The following is a 16,513-nucleotide window of genomic DNA, read 5'->3' on the forward strand; positions in this document are numbered from 1 at the left end:
AGGCATGTACCACCATGCCCGGCTAATTTTTTCTATATATATTTTAGTTGGCCAGATAATTTCTTTCTATTTTTTAGTAGAGACGAGGTCTCTACTAAAAGAGTGGCTGGTCTCGAACTCCTGAGCTCAAATGATCCTCCTGCCTCGGCCTCCCAGAGTGGTAGGATTATAGGTGGAGCCACCTTGCCTGGCCTTGGCTAAGAGTTCAAAAGTGATAAAAAAAACATGCTAGAAAACTTTAAATCCAATGTGATAGGAAAAATTAAAGTCAAAACAGGGGGCTTGGTATGAGCTGGAGTGACATTTCTTTAACACAGCTTCAGCATGTTGACATGACATGCTGCAGCTGGCAGACTACTTGGGTGCTCATGAGGGACTTTTAGAAAGAAAAGGCTGGTATAAAATATCTGTTCACATAAGATTATGCACTTAACCAGTCAAAGGAAACAACTTGCCAGAGAAAAAGAATTTTAATCATCAGGTTAAAAACTCTACATAACCTTGTTGAGCATAATATATGTAACGTTAAATTCTGGGTGATACATGAATTATCACTATGTGGGAAAACCTCTTTTTGAGTAAACCTGATATACAACAGTCTGATCATTCATCACTAGAAAGCTTTGACACAAGGCTTTTTTTTTTATATAGCACACTTCCAAAATATGTTTAAATTAGAGTTTGATCTTTTAAAATTGATTCACACATAATTTTAGAGTGACTATCTATTGGTTAAAATGAGGATATATGTGCTGTATTTCCATGGGCATACACTTCAGTTTCTGATAAAGGAAGCTTTTCTATACATCATAATTCCATTTTATGAAAAAATAGTTAAATTCATGAGGTATGCATCTTGAGCACATGCACACAGATCAAGTTTGTACTTTGTAGTGTAAGATCAGTGCATGATGAATGCACAACACAGTATACCACAAATGAATGCGGTTCCCAATCATACCTTTCCAATGTTTCAAAATGTATCTAACCCCAAACACCCTGAGGAAGCACATGTGTGGCATGGCACAGGTATACCTACGGGTACGTATATATGTGCAAGGATGGGTATACCACCATGTCAGCACGGCCTCTTTTTGTGACAGGATATCTGTTCTTAGGCCAGTTTGGCTTCATACCTGGAACTGGCTCTTGGCTTGAGTTTGTGCTTCTTTTTGGAGTGCATGATACTGTAACGCCTAGCTTCTTACTCTGTGCAAACAAGATCAAAAAGTTGAATTCACTTTATGCTGCCATTTCTAAAGTTATAGTTAGGGTTAGGGTTGGCTTTATAAGGGGTTAGTAAGAAGTATTTGCATTTCTTTCCCAAATATCAAAATAGTTGACATTGTTAAAGGGCAGAGGTGAACTGAGCACTTGTCTTGGTTCCCCAGATAGCCAAATCAAGATCCCTGGGCAAAATTTTAATTGCCCTGAGAAGTGGAGGGACTGCATTTTATGAGTTGTTTAGAAACATTACACAAAGGAAGAGAAAAACTTGATCTATCAAGTTGCCCCATTTTTTCAATTCTGTTTATCTGACATGCTATGGAAGTTAAATGTCCACATCTCTGTTAGATCACACTAGAAATGTTAAGAAAATGAAGTAAAGGTAAAGGTTTGGATGGCATTCATCTGCTACATTGAATTTAAATGTACCCATGCTTACATGTTACAGCCTAATTAGCATGTTTCAATTGTGGGATATGGTTTCAGGTACCTATAAAACTTCCTACAATGAATGCTGAATGAGGAAAGAGGACACGTTCACCATTTGTTAGTCTGTCAGGACTGAAACCCTCTTTGATTTGACTTTATTTAAATCTTTCTTTTCATTGTTCCTCTGTTCCTATCATACTATGGTGATCTATCTGCCTTGTCATCCATCCTGGAGAATCTTGTCTTTACTGTCCTATGAGGGCTCTGCACATAGTACGTTCTCTAGAACACATTGATAGGTAAATGAGAGCATCAATTCAAGAATTCCTAAGCAACAGACTTGGAAAGATAGCAGGGACTTCACCTTGGGAGAACCATCCATTTTATATCTAGTACACCTAACTTATTCCAGTGATTCTCAACCTTTGTTCCCCCCAGATGCATGTGAGCAACACCCTCCTGTAGAGGTACCCAGGGCTACCTGAAACAGCAGCTAACTAGCTGTTTCTCCATCTCTTTTTTCCTCCCTTTCAGGAAACAATATGCGAGTGCTACAAATGAGCATGAGATATGTTATTATAGGGATAAATATGAATTCATTCTAATTTATTCTTTTAAAAAGGCAAATCATGGCCAGGTGCAGTAGCTCACACTTGTAATCCTAACACTTTGGGAGGCCAAGGCAGGAGGATTGCTTGAAGCCAGAAGTTCAAGACCAGCCTGGGCAATACAGTGAGACCCTGTCTCTACAAAAAATTTTTTTAAAAATTAGGTGGGCATGGTGGCATGTGCCTTGTAGTCCCAGCTACTCAAGTGACTGAGGTGGGAGGATTGCTTGCATCTAGGAGTTCGAGGTTACAGTGAGCTGTGATTGCACCACTGCACTCCAGCCTGGGTGATAGGACAAGACCCTGTCTCTAAAAAAATAAAAATAAAATAGCAAATCATTCATAAACCTAGGTATCGAATAATCAATGGTAACACTGGCTGATGGTGACATCTCCTAGGGTTAAGAACCACTGCAGGCCGGGTGCGGTGGCTCACGCCTGTAATCCTAGCACTCTGGGAGGCCTAGGCAGGCGGATTGATAAAGCTCAGGAGTTTGAGACCAGCCTGAGCAAGAACGAGACCCCATCTCTATTAAAAAAATAGAAAGAAATTAGCTGGACAACTAAAAATATATAGAAAAAATTAGCCGGGCATGGTGGCGCATGCCTGTAGTCCCAGCTACTCGGGAGGCTGAGGCAGTAGGATTCCTTAAGCCCGGGAGTTTGAGGTTGCTGTGAGCTAGGCTGACGCCATGGCACTCACTCTAGCCCGGGCAACAAAGTGAGACTCTGTCTCAAAAAAAAAAAAAAAAAAAAAAAAAAGAACCACTGCACTATTTACTATCGCCATCTTACCTAACATGTTGCTATGAGTTTTAAATAATGGTTGCCTAACAAAATGTTTGTTGAAATATTAAAGAAAATTGAATTCTACGTGGCAAGCATTTAGCTCTGGGTGGTCTTCCTCCAGTCCTGTAGTATCTTATGAGCTGTGCCCCAGGGTGGTGAGGTGGTTTGTAGCCAGAGGGTACAAACTACCTTAGATGTTTCATCTGAGCAGAACAAATATGAGAAGGCAAAACTGGGGGGCCTGTGGATCACGACTCCTCCAAATCACATAATACATTTGAGAGCTAATTAAAATTAATTGCTGGGCCTGGCTTAGCGGCTCACGCCTGTAATCCTAGCACTCTGGGAGGCTGAGGCGGGAGGATTGCTTGAGGTCAGGAGTTCAAGAACAGCCTGAGCAAGAGCAAGACTTCATCTCTACTAAACATAGAAAAAATTAGCCAGGCGTAGTGGTACATGCCTGTAGTCCCAGCTACTCGGGAGGCTGAGGCAGCAGGATTGCTTGAGCCCAGGAGTTTGAGGTTGCTGTGAGCTAGGCTGATGCCAGGTCCTTTTAGCCCAGGCAACACAGTGAGCCTGTGTCTCCAAAAAGAAAAAAAAAAGAAAATTGCTGGCATGTAAGTATATACAGTATATTGGATAAAGTACCTGCATTTTCTCTTTATTCTTAGTCAGAATCACGGTGGTCATTGATGGGTCCAGGGAGGTGCCTTTGTCTCTTCCAATTAACTGCATCTAAAGTAAATGAACAAATCTCTTCACTAAATTTTCCACTTGAACAAGTGTGATTATATGCCATTTACATTATTTGTTTGCTTTTTATTCATACATGTTGAATCATTATGATATTCTAACACAAAAAAAGAGGCAAGACAAATAACAATTCAAAGAAAAGAAGGAAAAGGAACTAATATTTATTAAGTTCCAACCATATGTCAGGTACTTAACACGGTTTTGCATGTAATTCTTACAACAACCTTAGGATGTAGATATTATCACCATAATACTTTAGATGCAGAAACTGAATCCCAGGGAGGTTAAATGACTCCAGAATATTAAATAGTGGGGCTGGAATTTGAACTCAAGATAGATTTCAAAGCTTGTGCTCTTGCCATTGTCACAGTAGATACCAAATGGCTCTCAATGTCAAACGGACAGTTGTGCTCTGTGGGGTTTCCCCCATGTAGCACAGTGGGACCTCATTGCATCATTGTTAACCACAGGCTAGCATTTCACAGGAGGAGGGCCCATTTTGCACCCTACCCACTAACAGTTAGCTACCATTGTACCAAAACCTAATTTTATACATTAAAAAATTAACAATTTTATAGCCACAAAACTCTAAAGTGCTAAAAATTGTTTAGGTGCCTCTCCTCTGTTGCCACTGCACCATATTCTGAGATATAATTCCTGTTTACTTTTTGAAATATTCACCAGATTCTAAAATCTCTGAGTTAGGAATAATATTTTGTTAAATGTTGTATTCCCAACATCCAGGAAAGGGCTTGGCATGAAGCAGGTACATAATAACATTTATTGATTTAAAAATAAAATTTATTGATCATGTAGATGGACAGATGGATGGATGAATGTATGGCAAAGCAGCCTGTTGTTATATTCTTGGTTTACAATCACAAATCACCAATATTTGATGTCAAACTTCAGTGGTGTCTGATCCAAAGCAATGTCAGTGTCTCCCCCAATTTTATTTTGTTTTATTTAATTTATTTATTTCTTCTGAGACACAGTCTCACTGTGTTGCCAGGGCTAGAGTGCCGTGGCATCAGCCTAGCTCACAGCAACCTCAAACTCCTGAGCTCAAGCAATCCTTCTGCCTCAGCCTCCCGAGTAGCTGGGACTACAGGCATGTGCCACCATGCCTGGCTAATTTTTTCTACATATTTTTAGTTGTCCAGCTAATTTCTTTCTATTTTTAGTAGAGATGGGGTCTTGCTCTTGCTCAGGCTGGTCTTGAACTCCCGAGCTCAAACGATCCTCCCACCTCAGCCTCCCAGAGTGCTAGGAATACAGGTGTGAACCACTGCACCCACCAACCCCCAATTTTAATTTTCCCTTGCTCTCAGTAGCACTGACAGGTAAGAGTGACTATTGGCTATTGCATTTTTCACCTTGTAGGTGAGATGTGCTAATTGGAGAAATCAGGAGAACCTGTGTGACAGTCAAACAAAAATACTACCTCTTTCAACCTTGGTTTTTCATTTTTCATTGTTGAAGAATGGGAATTCTCTGAATTTTTTAAAAAGGTAGGCTGCTTTTGCAGAGTAGAAGCATATCCTGCTCTTTCCTAGAAGGAATGAATGAAAAGAATCTTTTTGAATTGATCCATTCATAATTGACCCAATTCACCCAACAGCAAAACTACCAGCTCTGAAAGCACTTTTGTCCTTAGAAAGCAAATGGTACAGGGTGAGTGTGGCACCTCAGAGAAAGACTGAGAGGGAGCTATGCAGTGTCCTTTACCTGGACCAGGCTTGCTCCCGCAGTCACCTATCCACTCGGACTAGCTCTAGTCACCACTCTCCCAGTACCATCTCTTTCCTCTAGAAATCCAGACTTGGTCTAAACCCAGACTTGCTACGCCAGAGGGTAGGAGAGGAGCAGTAGGCCAAGGCTGAAACCTGCTCAGAGATGTCCAGAAGACTCATGGAAGGGCTCTGACCTCAAAATAGAAAGCTTTCCCCTGTCCCAATCTCCATCCCCCTCTGGTTTGGAGTAAACTTTCACCTCTTTTCCTGCTCCCTCTATGGAATACTCTGTGATCGGATAGTAGAAATAGGTAGCAGGGCTTTCTTACCAGGGTTTCTTCTGTTAACTTTAACTCCTGCATCAAATTATTTTTCTGATACTGCTCATTTCGCTGTTTTCTAGTCTGAAGTGCTTTCTTTTTTTTCTTTTTAAGCGCCTTCTTCTTCTGATTAAACTAATCCAGAAATAGAGAAACTGGTCACTGAATCCAGAGCACTGATTCCAGAGCTATGTCCACCCACATGTGGCACACTTTTCACACAACACTCAAGACATAAGGGATATCAGGGGTGGGGAACCCACAGCCTGGGGGTACATGTGGCCTTCTGGATCCTTGAGTATGGCCTTTGGACTGAATCCAAATTTTACAGAACAAATCTTTTTAATAAAGGACTTGTTATGGACTTGGTCGATGGGCTGCACTTGGAGATCTGGCCTTGAGGCCACAGGTTACCCAGAGAATAGACAGCTCAGTTACCTCCTTACTAGAGGCTGCTCCCTACTTAACACCCCCAAATCGGCCCGGCGCGGTGGTTCACGCCTGTAATCCTAACACTCTGGGAGGCCGAGGCGGGAGGATCGCTCGAGCTCAGGAGTTTGAGGACCAGCCTCAGCAAGAGCGAGACCCTCGTCTCTACTAAAAATAGAAATAAATTAACTGGACAACTAAAAATATATAGAAAAAATTAGCCAGGCATGGTGGCGCATGCCTGTAGTCCCGGCTACTCGGGAGGCTGAGGCAGGATTGCTTGAGCCCAGGAGTTTGAGGTTGCTATGAGCTATGCTAACACCATGGCACTCTAGCCCGGGCAACAGAGCAAGACTCTGTCTCAAAACAAAAAACAGCAACAAAAAAACCCACCCCCAAATCCCACTATTATAGATACACTGCCAAAGAGGAACATATACCAATAACCAAATATCTGTGATTTATAATATGAAACCAGATTACTTATGGCAATAATGTCAGGCCCAGATAACACTGATCATTAGATGTGTGGTTAAACTGATCATTAGTTTGGTTGTTACCATAAGGTGGCTTTAATAATTAAGCAAGAAAGGTTTTTTTTTTCTTGTTTTTTCTTTACTTTTCTATTTTTTTGAGACAGGGTCTTGCTCTGTTGCCCGGGCTAGAGTGCAGTGGTGTCATCATAGCTCACTGAAGTCTCTGACTCCTGCGCTCAAGCAATCCTCCTGCCCCAGCCTCCCACGTAGCTGGGACTATAGGTATGCACCACCATGCCTGGCTAATTTTTCTATTTTTTGTAGACATGAGGTCTCACTCTTGCTCAGGCTGGTCTGGAACTACTGGCCTCAAGCAATCCTTCTCCCTTGACCTCCCAAAGTGCTAGGATTATAGGCATGAGCCACTGCACCCAGCCCAAGCAAGAAAGTTATAAAGGACAAAATAAGAGACTCCAGGGCAAGGTGACCAGTTAGGATACTATTGCTATATTTTCTGTACATCTTAGGACAGTTGGAAAATTTCACCAAATAATTGAGTAGTATTGTGATTTTTTTTAAGGCTGCTACTTCCTGGGTGTAAGAATTAATATAATCTCACCTCATCTGCTATGTTCCGTAGGTGAACAGGAAGCTCATCTGAGAGAGAGCTGTCAGAACCACTGGTGCTGTTTCCAAAAGAAAAGAAAACAGGGAAATAACTATCATTAACATGACAGTTAATATAGGAAGTATAACATTTAGCAGACCAGTGTACAGGATTAGGATATTTAGTCCACTATTTGCTTCATTGTCTATACTTCAGTTACTAAGAATTCTTGACAAGTACATTCATTTATTCACTCTGAACACCTCCTACACGCCAGGTAGTGCACTGGGCACAGAGAACACAGATGAACAAGGCAGAACCCCTGGCACCAAGGAGTTCACAATCCATGCAGCAAAGCAAATACTGGACAGATGAGTAAAGCTGCCGTTGGCAGAGGTTGTGAGGGGCCATGAGATTCTCAAGAATCCTAGAGAACAGCAGGGGAACTGTGATTTGTTTGAGAGCAGGGGATTTTTCTCATTCATTCCTGTCAGGCTGGTTATCAGTTCAGAGAGCCAGGATCCTACCAGGCACTCTGTAAAAATGTATTAAATCTATAAACATGGGGGAGGAGAAGAGGGGTAAAAACCTACCTAACAGATACAATGAACAATATTCAGGTGATGGGCACACTTACAGCCCTAACTAAAGCATTATAAAGCTATCCATGTAACAAAAATATTGGTACCCCCTTAATATTTTGAAATTAAAAAAATTAAAAAAATAAAGGAGCCAAAATAGGAAAAACAAACAAAAATAAATAAATATATAAACAAATAAATTTAATAAAGAATCTGTAGGTCAGAGACAAAGAGTATTACTTTTATCACCTCAATTCTGCCTTCAAAAATTTTGGATACACATCTAGCCTAATCTAAAGTCTTCCCCCACAAACTGTTCCCTCCCTTTTTCTGTAAGGGCTAGGATGAATGCAAACTAAGATAATCAATTATTTCTTTCTTTCTTTATCATGTCCTTTGCTTAAGTGTAAAATTATGTTTTCCCTTTCCTGGGGTTTGGTTAGCTAGAACTGAGAGCTGTACTATATGACAGGGGCTCCACATATAAAAAGTTTCTCAGGCAGAAAACTCAAATCACATGAGAAAAGTCGGCATTTCAAATCATTGTTTTGCCCAGCCCTTCATTCTGTTTATACTCCCCTAGCTCCCCTCAATGCACAATAATGAGTTCTACAGCAAGACAGTAGGAAGAAAGCCCTATCTTCTCTGATCTAATTCCCAATTCCCAATTCTCACAAGGCTTTTCCAGGCAAGGCGTAGCCTTTGAGGCCACTGAACAATAGCTTCTTTTTTTTTTTTTTTTTTAAACTCAGTTCCCACAGAGACTGTCAAAAATTGCCAATGCTAACTATATTGCAAGTCATCATGGCAGAGTATCGGGAAAAATTTTCAATTAGCAATAATTGTGCCTTGGATAAACCTCATTGGCTATGATACTGCCACTGCGCAAAGCTGGACAATAGCTTCTGAAGTCCCTTTGAGAGAAAACAGAAAGCTTTAACAAATGGGATTAAAGCACTAGAAGGCAGTGTGTTCCAGAGAGTATCAAAAACCACGTGTGTGCACACCTTGACACAGCAAACTCACTCTGGGCTTGTACACTCACAGTCTGCTTTTCTGTGCAATCATGAGAATAGATAGGCAGAGCCCCATGGAGGTTTGTGATAACCAGCTTCCTAATGCAGAGGCTGGCAAACTTGTTTCAATAATTTTTTTTTTTTTTTTTTGAGACAGAGTCTCACTCTGTTTCCTGGGCTTGAGTGCCATGGCGTCAGCCTAGCTCACAGCAACCTCAAACTCCTGGGCTCAAGTGATCCTTCTGCCTCAGCCTCCCGAGTAGCTGGGACTACAGGCATGCGCCACCATGCCCGGCTAATTTTTTCTATATATTTTTAGTTGTCCAGCTAATTTCTTTCTATTTTTTTAATAGAGATGGGGTCTCGTTCTTGCTCAGGCTGGTCTCAAACTCCTGAGCTTTATCAATCCGCCTGCCTAGGCCTCCCAGAGTGCTAGGATTACAGGCGTGAGCCACCTCGCTGGCCTGATTCAATAATTCTTAACCAAATACATCAGAATGTCCCTGCTGAGTTAGCTAGAATGCAGAGTCTGGCTGTTTCTGAGTTGATTATCCTTGGGCACTATTATCTATGAGCTGATAGGCAGAGAGCATCTTGTTTTTGAGGCTGAAAGTGGACGGGGGTTGGTGCAGTGGTCTCAGAAGTTTAGACAAAGGATTCCAAGAGAGTGGAAGTGGAGACATGGTGAATGGGGCACCCTACCTGGCCTGATAGTCTGGTTTAAGGTCCATCGGGAGACTCAGCTAGAACGGCTTTAGGGCCCAAATGTCAAGGTGCCACACAGAGTGGGTGGGAGAGCCACCCCCTTTCCAATGTCCACCACAGACTATAGTGCGGCCTCTGGTAGAAGATCTCTCTGCCCAGCCAGAAACCTGAGGCCATCTGGGTCAAATTTGAGACATACTGGCCAGTAAGCTGGACTAGGAGGTGTTCTTGAACACCCAGGAGATATCCACCCACATAGGGCCTTCCTGAAATAGTCATGGAGACTACAAGGGTGGAGCTGAGATCCTGCATACTACATTAATTCAAAAAATACTGATTGAGTTCTCCCTCTGTGCTAGGTACAGAACAGGTACAGTTCTAGGTTCATGAGATACAGAGGTAAACAAAATAAAGATCTCTGACCTTATAGAACCTACCTCCTAGTAGAGGGAGACAAACAATAAACAGCAGGTACAATCAGGACCTAAATGATACAGAATGAAAGAGGGTGACAGATGCTACAGAAAAAAGCAGAGCACCTAAGGGGGATGAGGAGTGGCACGAGGGGGAGGAGGAAGGCAAGTTGCAGTATTAGAGTAATGAGTGTGGGCCACTTTAAAAAAGGTGATGTTTAAGCCAAGACTTGAAGGAGGGTGAAGGAATTAGCCATGTGGGTATCTGAGGAAAGAGCATTCCAGGCATATGGAATTTCAAGTTCAAAGGCCCTGAGGCAGAAGAGGGCCTGGCAAGTCTGAGCAAGGGTGAGGAGGCTGGTGTGGCAGTAGCAGAATGTGAAAAGGGAAGGGTAGGGGCCACAGAGGTATTAGTGGCTAGATCCTATAGCCTTGTAGGCCACAATAGGGTCTTTGGCTTTTTATCTGAGTGAATTGGGGAAGACACTGAAATGCTTTATTTTATTTTATTTATTTTATTTTTTTTTCAGAGACAGGGTATCACTTTGTCACCAAGGCTGGAGTACAGTGGCCTCATCACAGCTCACTATAGCCTCAAACTCCTGGGTTTGAGTGATCCTCCTGCTTCAGCCTCCCAAGTAGCTGAGACTACATGTGTACACCACAATATCCAGCTATGAAGTGCTTTAAACAGAAGAATGACAAGATCTAATTTAAGTTTAAAAAAATCACTCTCCTGGTGTTCTTCTGGCCTCACTGGTCCCTTCTCAGACTCCTTTCTTGGCTCCTCCCTGTCTCTTTGAACCTATTAAAGTTGGGATGTCTAACTGAGACTTGGACCCCTTTACTATATTTGCACTTACTGCCTTGGGATTCCACCCAGTCTGAAGGTTTAAATAATATCTGTCTCCAATGATGACTCTCTCCATTGGACCTCCCCACTGAACTCCAGACCCATATATCCAACTCCCTATTCAATATCTCCATTAAATATCTAATGGACATCTCAAACTTAACTAGCCCAACACTAGACTCCTAACCTTTGCCATCTCCCTAACCTTTTCCACTCCCTTGATCTTCTCCATCTCTGTTAAAGGCAACTCCAACCAGCCAATTGTGGAGTCATTCTCTCCTTTTCTCATGCCCCCTATCTAATCCATAAGCAAATCCTAATGTTTTTAACTTCAAAATATATCTAGAATCCAAGCTCTTCCCAATCACTACTACTACTCTGGTCTAAGCCACCATCACCTTTTACCTGTACTAATGCAAGAACCTCCTATTGAGACTCCCTGTTTAGACCTTTCCTCTTCACAATCTGTTTTCCACACAGCAGCCAGAATGTTCCTGTTGAAACTAAAACCTAAGTCAGATCATGACACTTCTCTACTCAGAACTTCCCAAAGTCTTTCCATCTCCCTTGGAGTAACGACAAAGGCTTTTCAGTTGACCACAGATTGCCTGCCCAACTCCCTACCCCTTATTCCAGTGCCTAGAACAGAGTCTGGCAAAGAAAATGTGCTAAATACATAATTGCCAAAGAAATGAAGTGTATTTAAGGGCACATGAATTGAAGAGTATGATTTACTCAATTTTTTGCATTTGTGGTCCAAAACCAAAACCAACAGAACAACAGATCAAACAAAACAACAAATTTATTTAAAAAAATAAACTCCTCTGGTTTTTCTTTGTTACCTGGATTCAATGGCAGACAAAGAGATGTCACTCCAACTTCCTTCTAAATCCATATCTTGTCCAAATTCATTTAATTTCTTGTGGATTTCCTGTTGTAAGAGTGCCTTAAGCTCTGCTAGACACTGAGTGAACTGTGAAAGTGAAAAAGAAATGATTTTTATAAGTAATTTATTTATTCATCAAATACTAAGTATATGCTGAAAGGCATTTTATAATTATTTTTTTAGAGATAGTGTCTTGCTCTGTCACTCAGGCAGAATGTACATTGTACAGTTGTGCAATCCTAGCTCATGGTAACCTCGAATTCCTGGGCTCAAGTGATCCTACCACCTCAGCCTCCCAAGTAGCTGGGACTACAGATGTGCACCACCAGGCATGGCTAAATTTTTTTTTTTTTAGAGAGACAGGGTCTTGCTATGTTGCCCAGGCTGGTCTTGAACTCCTGGACTACAGTGATCCTCCTGCCTCAGCCTCCCAAAGTGGTGGGACTGTAGGTATGACCCACTATGCCGGGCTGGGACTTTATTGCTGGGAACACAAAGATAAATAAGCCACAACCCATGCTAGTAAGGACATGTTAATAGACATATTACATAAGCTGTAGGAACAGACAAAAATTTTTTTAGGGCAGAACATCAGTGAGCACTGCTTTAGCCACTTTTCTCTGGCTTTACTTATTTTATTTTTTTCAGAGACAGGGTATTGCTGTGTTGCTCAGGCTGGTCTTGAACTCCTGGCCTCAAACAGTCCTCCCACCTCAGCCTCCCGAGTCACTGGGAGTACAGGCATGAGCCACCAGACCCAACATTTCTCTGGCTTTTCTATGACTATAGACAACTTCTTAAACAATGCAATGCTCTGATTTATTTTTTTGAGTAGCAAGGACAGAGGTAATTCAGATTTTGGCTTATGGAAAATATGATTTAATGGGATGTGCTGTGGCCAAATATAAATATTTTTATTAAATACTTATATTCAGGGTAGTGCACATCAAGTGTTCCCAGGGCCAACATTTCACAAGGAATATAGGAGACAAGTTAGAGACTAAGATGAGTACATGTCAGGCACAGTGGCTCACACGTATAATCCTAGTACTCTGGGAGGCCTAAGCGGGAGGATCACTTGAGCCCACGAATTCAAGACCAGCCTGGGCAAGAGTGAGAACCCATTTCTACCAAAAATAGAAAAAATTAGCTGGGCATGGTAGTGCATGCCTGTAGTCCCACCTACTTGTTGGAGCCCAGGAGTTTGAGGTTGCAGTGAGCTATGATGACACTACTGCACTCTACCTGGGGTGACAGTGTGAGATTCTGTCTCCAAAAGAAAAGGTGAGTACAAACTCCATTTTAAGAAGTTGAGTGATAAGCAAAAATAGAATAGAAATAACCTGCTAGTGAAACAAAGCCAAAGGAAACCTTGTGTTTTAGGATAGAGGTAGCTTGAGAAGACCTGCAGTTGAGGAGAAGCAAGAAGAGAAAAAAACTGAGGACACAGAAAAGAGAGGACATAATTAATAAGGCAAGACTTCAGGGAGGGCATAGGGGAAGTTGACAAGTGCACAAAGGACAGGGTTAGTTCTGGAGAAAAGATATCTGATTTTCTAAACTAGGAGAAAAGAATGTAAGAATTTGTGCTGGCATGGGTAAGCTTGGAAGTGAGGGAGAGATGTGCTGAAGGAATGTCTCCACCTCCTCAGTGAACTATGAGGTCTTGCCATTCCCTGATAATGTGTAGGCTGGGGGCTTTTTCTCTTTGGTTATAAAAACGTCAGAAAAATACTAAGAGCAAAATAAAGATCACCTGTAATCCCACTGGAATGACTTTGGACCTGTGTGAAACATCACAGTAGATCACCACATTTCTTGAAACCCCATTTTTACCTTGGTTTGGTCAGGATCACAGAAATCAAGAAGAGTGTCACAGACATGATAACCTAGGGACTTCAGATCTTCAACTGTAAAGTGGGTATCTCTTTTACTACCTGGAAAAAAATCCATACACATTTTTAATTAAATCTCAGTGACTGAATGCAAATCTAAGTTATTTAAAATACTTAATTCTAGAATATTATGTTTCTGGACAGGGTAGCTCTCCTAGTTTTAGTTTGGTTCAGAAGAATCTTTGACCATGAAAAAACTTATAATCAGGATGGCTATAATTACTGAGATTTTACTTTGTGGTAGGCCTTATGGCAGGTGCTTTATCTGCACTATTTCATTAAATAATACGTATAATGCAGATACTATTATTATTGCCAGTTAAAGAAAATGAGGTTCAAAGAGGTTAAGTAATTTGCCCAGGATCACACAACTTGTAAATGGAACTGACATTCAAACCCATATCTGCCTAATTCCAGGTCTTGAGCAACTACTATGCTATATTACTCCATCAAGTATTATATTTCACATTCATATTTTGAGTACTCAAATTTAGCATAAGGCTAGACAAGGAAATCCTCTAGATCAGTTATCGCCCCAGCATTCAAAGGTACTTCATCTCCCCAGGTGCTGTGCTTGGCTTTCCCTTGCCGTGCTGGCCTATGATATTCAAAGGGGAGCATACCCAGGGTGGACCCGCCAAAGGTAGACTCCATGGTGTAGCTGTTTAGGATTCCCATCCGCCACATCACAACTCGTCCTGTTCCTTCTTTGCACTTCTGGACCTTAAAATTACAACTATGAAAAGAGAACTAAAGAGAAATCCAAATTCTCTGTTAATCATAAACCAGCAAATGTAAAATGTTTAAGACTCATTCATATGATACAAGAATAGTTCCCTTGGGGTCTATATATTATTTCCTAAAGCATGTTCCATAAAATATTAATTCTGAGGGGTGTTAATAGGTACTACAGGGGAAGAAGGAGTTCTGTGGTCACGTTAGTCAGGGAGATGAAGGGTTAACAAAATTAAACAGGCTTCCTTAGCAAGGCCTCTCAGGGCATTTAATATGCTTTTGTAGACTGTCATCTTCCAAAAGGACGGGAGTATATTTGCATTTTATTTTCCAAACTTATTTACTTATGAACCCTTCCCCCCTCACTACTCCTCCAAAGAGAATTTTGCAGGTCTAGGGTTCATGGAACATTTGGTTGGCATTTGAGGCATGAGCTAATCTTTCTAAGACTTATTTTCTGCCACTCTCCAACTTAAACCCTTAGATCTAGTGGGTTTATTCTCTCTGTATTTGTGTATTCCTTACCCCCATAATCTCTGCTGGCAACTCTCATCTTATCACTTGGAATTCAATATCCTCCACTGTTTTTTATGACCATCCCTAGCCCTTTCTCTCACATAGATCTTATAACTATACTTGCCACCTATCCCTATCTGTCCTATCCCACCAAGAAGGTTTTATAGTTGGAAGGTATCTGTCTAGTGATTTTTAAATTGTGCCCTGTGGAATCCAAGGGTTCTAGTGAGGAGCCTCAGAGCATTTCAGCTTCAAGGACTGAGGAATAAGGAGGCAGAGGGGTCAGGGTTCCAGATTCTCTCCCCACTTTAATTAGTTTGTTTTACATATGGGTTCTGCATATGATTTCATTTGAAGAAAGAAAAGGAGGGAGTGAGGAAGGAAGAAAAACTTTATTCTTTTTTAAACAAAAGCAATATAAAATATTTGTCTCATACATCCTTATGTGAGAAAATTTACACTATCATTTAAATACTTTTGTAAATCCAACCTACTTTCTTCTTTCTGAAAGCTAATTTTTTTTTTTTTAAGAGACAGGGTCTTTCTCTGTCACCCAGGCTGGAATGCAGTGGTGTCATTATAGCTCACTGCAGCCTCAATCTCCTGGGCTTCCAGTGATCCTCCTGCCTTAGTCTCCCCAGTAGCTGAGATTACAGGCATGTGCCACCACGCCCAGCTAATTTTTGTATTTTCTGTAGAGACAGGGTCTTGCCATGTTGCTCAGGCTGGTCTAGAACTCCTGGCCTCAAGTGCTCCCCCCACCTTGGCCTCTCAAAGTGCTGAGATTACAGGTATGAGCCACCACACCTGGCATGAAGCTACATTTTATAGATCTATTTATAATGCAAAAACCCAACTTCTAAACCAATGCAGATTATCTGTATATGCCCAACTGTCACAAAGTCGTTAGTAAACTATTTAAAACTTTTATGTTATTTTCATTAGCTCTTTAATATCTTACATTTATTTGTGATTTTTTTTTTTAATGTAGGAGATGCAGTCTCATTATGTTGCCCAGGCTGGAGTGCAGTAGCTATTCACAAGCATGATCCCACTACCCACCAGCACAGGAGTTTTGACCTATTCCATTTCCAAACTGGGCCAGTTCACCCCTCCTTAGGCAACCCTGGTGGTCCCCCACTGTCAGGAAGTCACTATAATGATGCCCAACTCACTGTGAACACCAGATCTGCACAGAGCACCACAGTTTAGAACTCCTGGGTTCAAGTCATCTGCCTGCTTCAGCCTCTCCTGTAGCTGGGACAATACCCAGCCATTTGTGATCTTGTATTACATAACATTTTCTCTTTCTTTTCCTTTTTTTTTTTTTTTTGAAAGATACTATGAGTGGTCTTAGACTTTTCTGCATTTTTTTGTATTTAAAAATACAGCCTACATAACCTTTTCTGTGGAAAGTCATATGACATTAGCATTTTGGCTAGTCCTTCAATCTCTTCTTCTAGGGCCAACCGCAGGATTAAAGGTCATAAATAACTATCTACTAAGAGTTTCAATTTCTGCTCAGGTGAAGCAGCCAGAACA

At 41.3% G+C, this 16,513-nt stretch overlaps 1 protein-coding gene and 1 non-coding gene across 3 annotated transcripts in view; both read right to left on the reverse strand.

Moving 5' to 3' along the window:
* Nucleotides 1–456: 456 nt before the first annotated feature.
* Nucleotides 457–16,513, reverse strand: part of AGBL2 (AGBL carboxypeptidase 2) — a 39,245-nt gene continuing 23,188 nt past the window's right edge. For both annotated transcript variants that reach the window (XM_045558068.1, XM_045558069.1), the window contains exons 11-18: nt 14,344–14,470; nt 13,662–13,762; nt 11,782–11,912; nt 7,384–7,450; nt 5,869–5,994; nt 5,251–5,358; nt 3,702–3,788; nt 457–1,209 (exon numbers count right to left, since the gene is read on the reverse strand). In XM_045558068.1, coding sequence (XP_045414024.1) covers nt 1,036–1,209; nt 3,702–3,788; nt 5,251–5,358; nt 5,869–5,994; nt 7,384–7,450; nt 11,782–11,912; nt 13,662–13,762; nt 14,344–14,470 — 921 coding nt within the window. In that variant the 3' untranslated portion in view covers nt 457–1,035. The remainder of the gene's footprint in view (nt 1,210–3,701; nt 3,789–5,250; nt 5,359–5,868; nt 5,995–7,383; nt 7,451–11,781; nt 11,913–13,661; nt 13,763–14,343; nt 14,471–16,513) is intronic.
* On the reverse strand, nt 8,706–8,845 carry LOC123643017. The gene has a single exon (XR_006736596.1). It is a non-coding gene; the product is annotated as a U4 spliceosomal RNA (small nuclear RNA).

Source organism: Lemur catta, chromosome 7, assembly GCF_020740605.2.
Source record: "Lemur catta isolate mLemCat1 chromosome 7, mLemCat1.pri, whole genome shotgun sequence".
NCBI classification, from domain to species: domain Eukaryota; kingdom Metazoa; phylum Chordata; class Mammalia; order Primates; family Lemuridae; genus Lemur; species Lemur catta.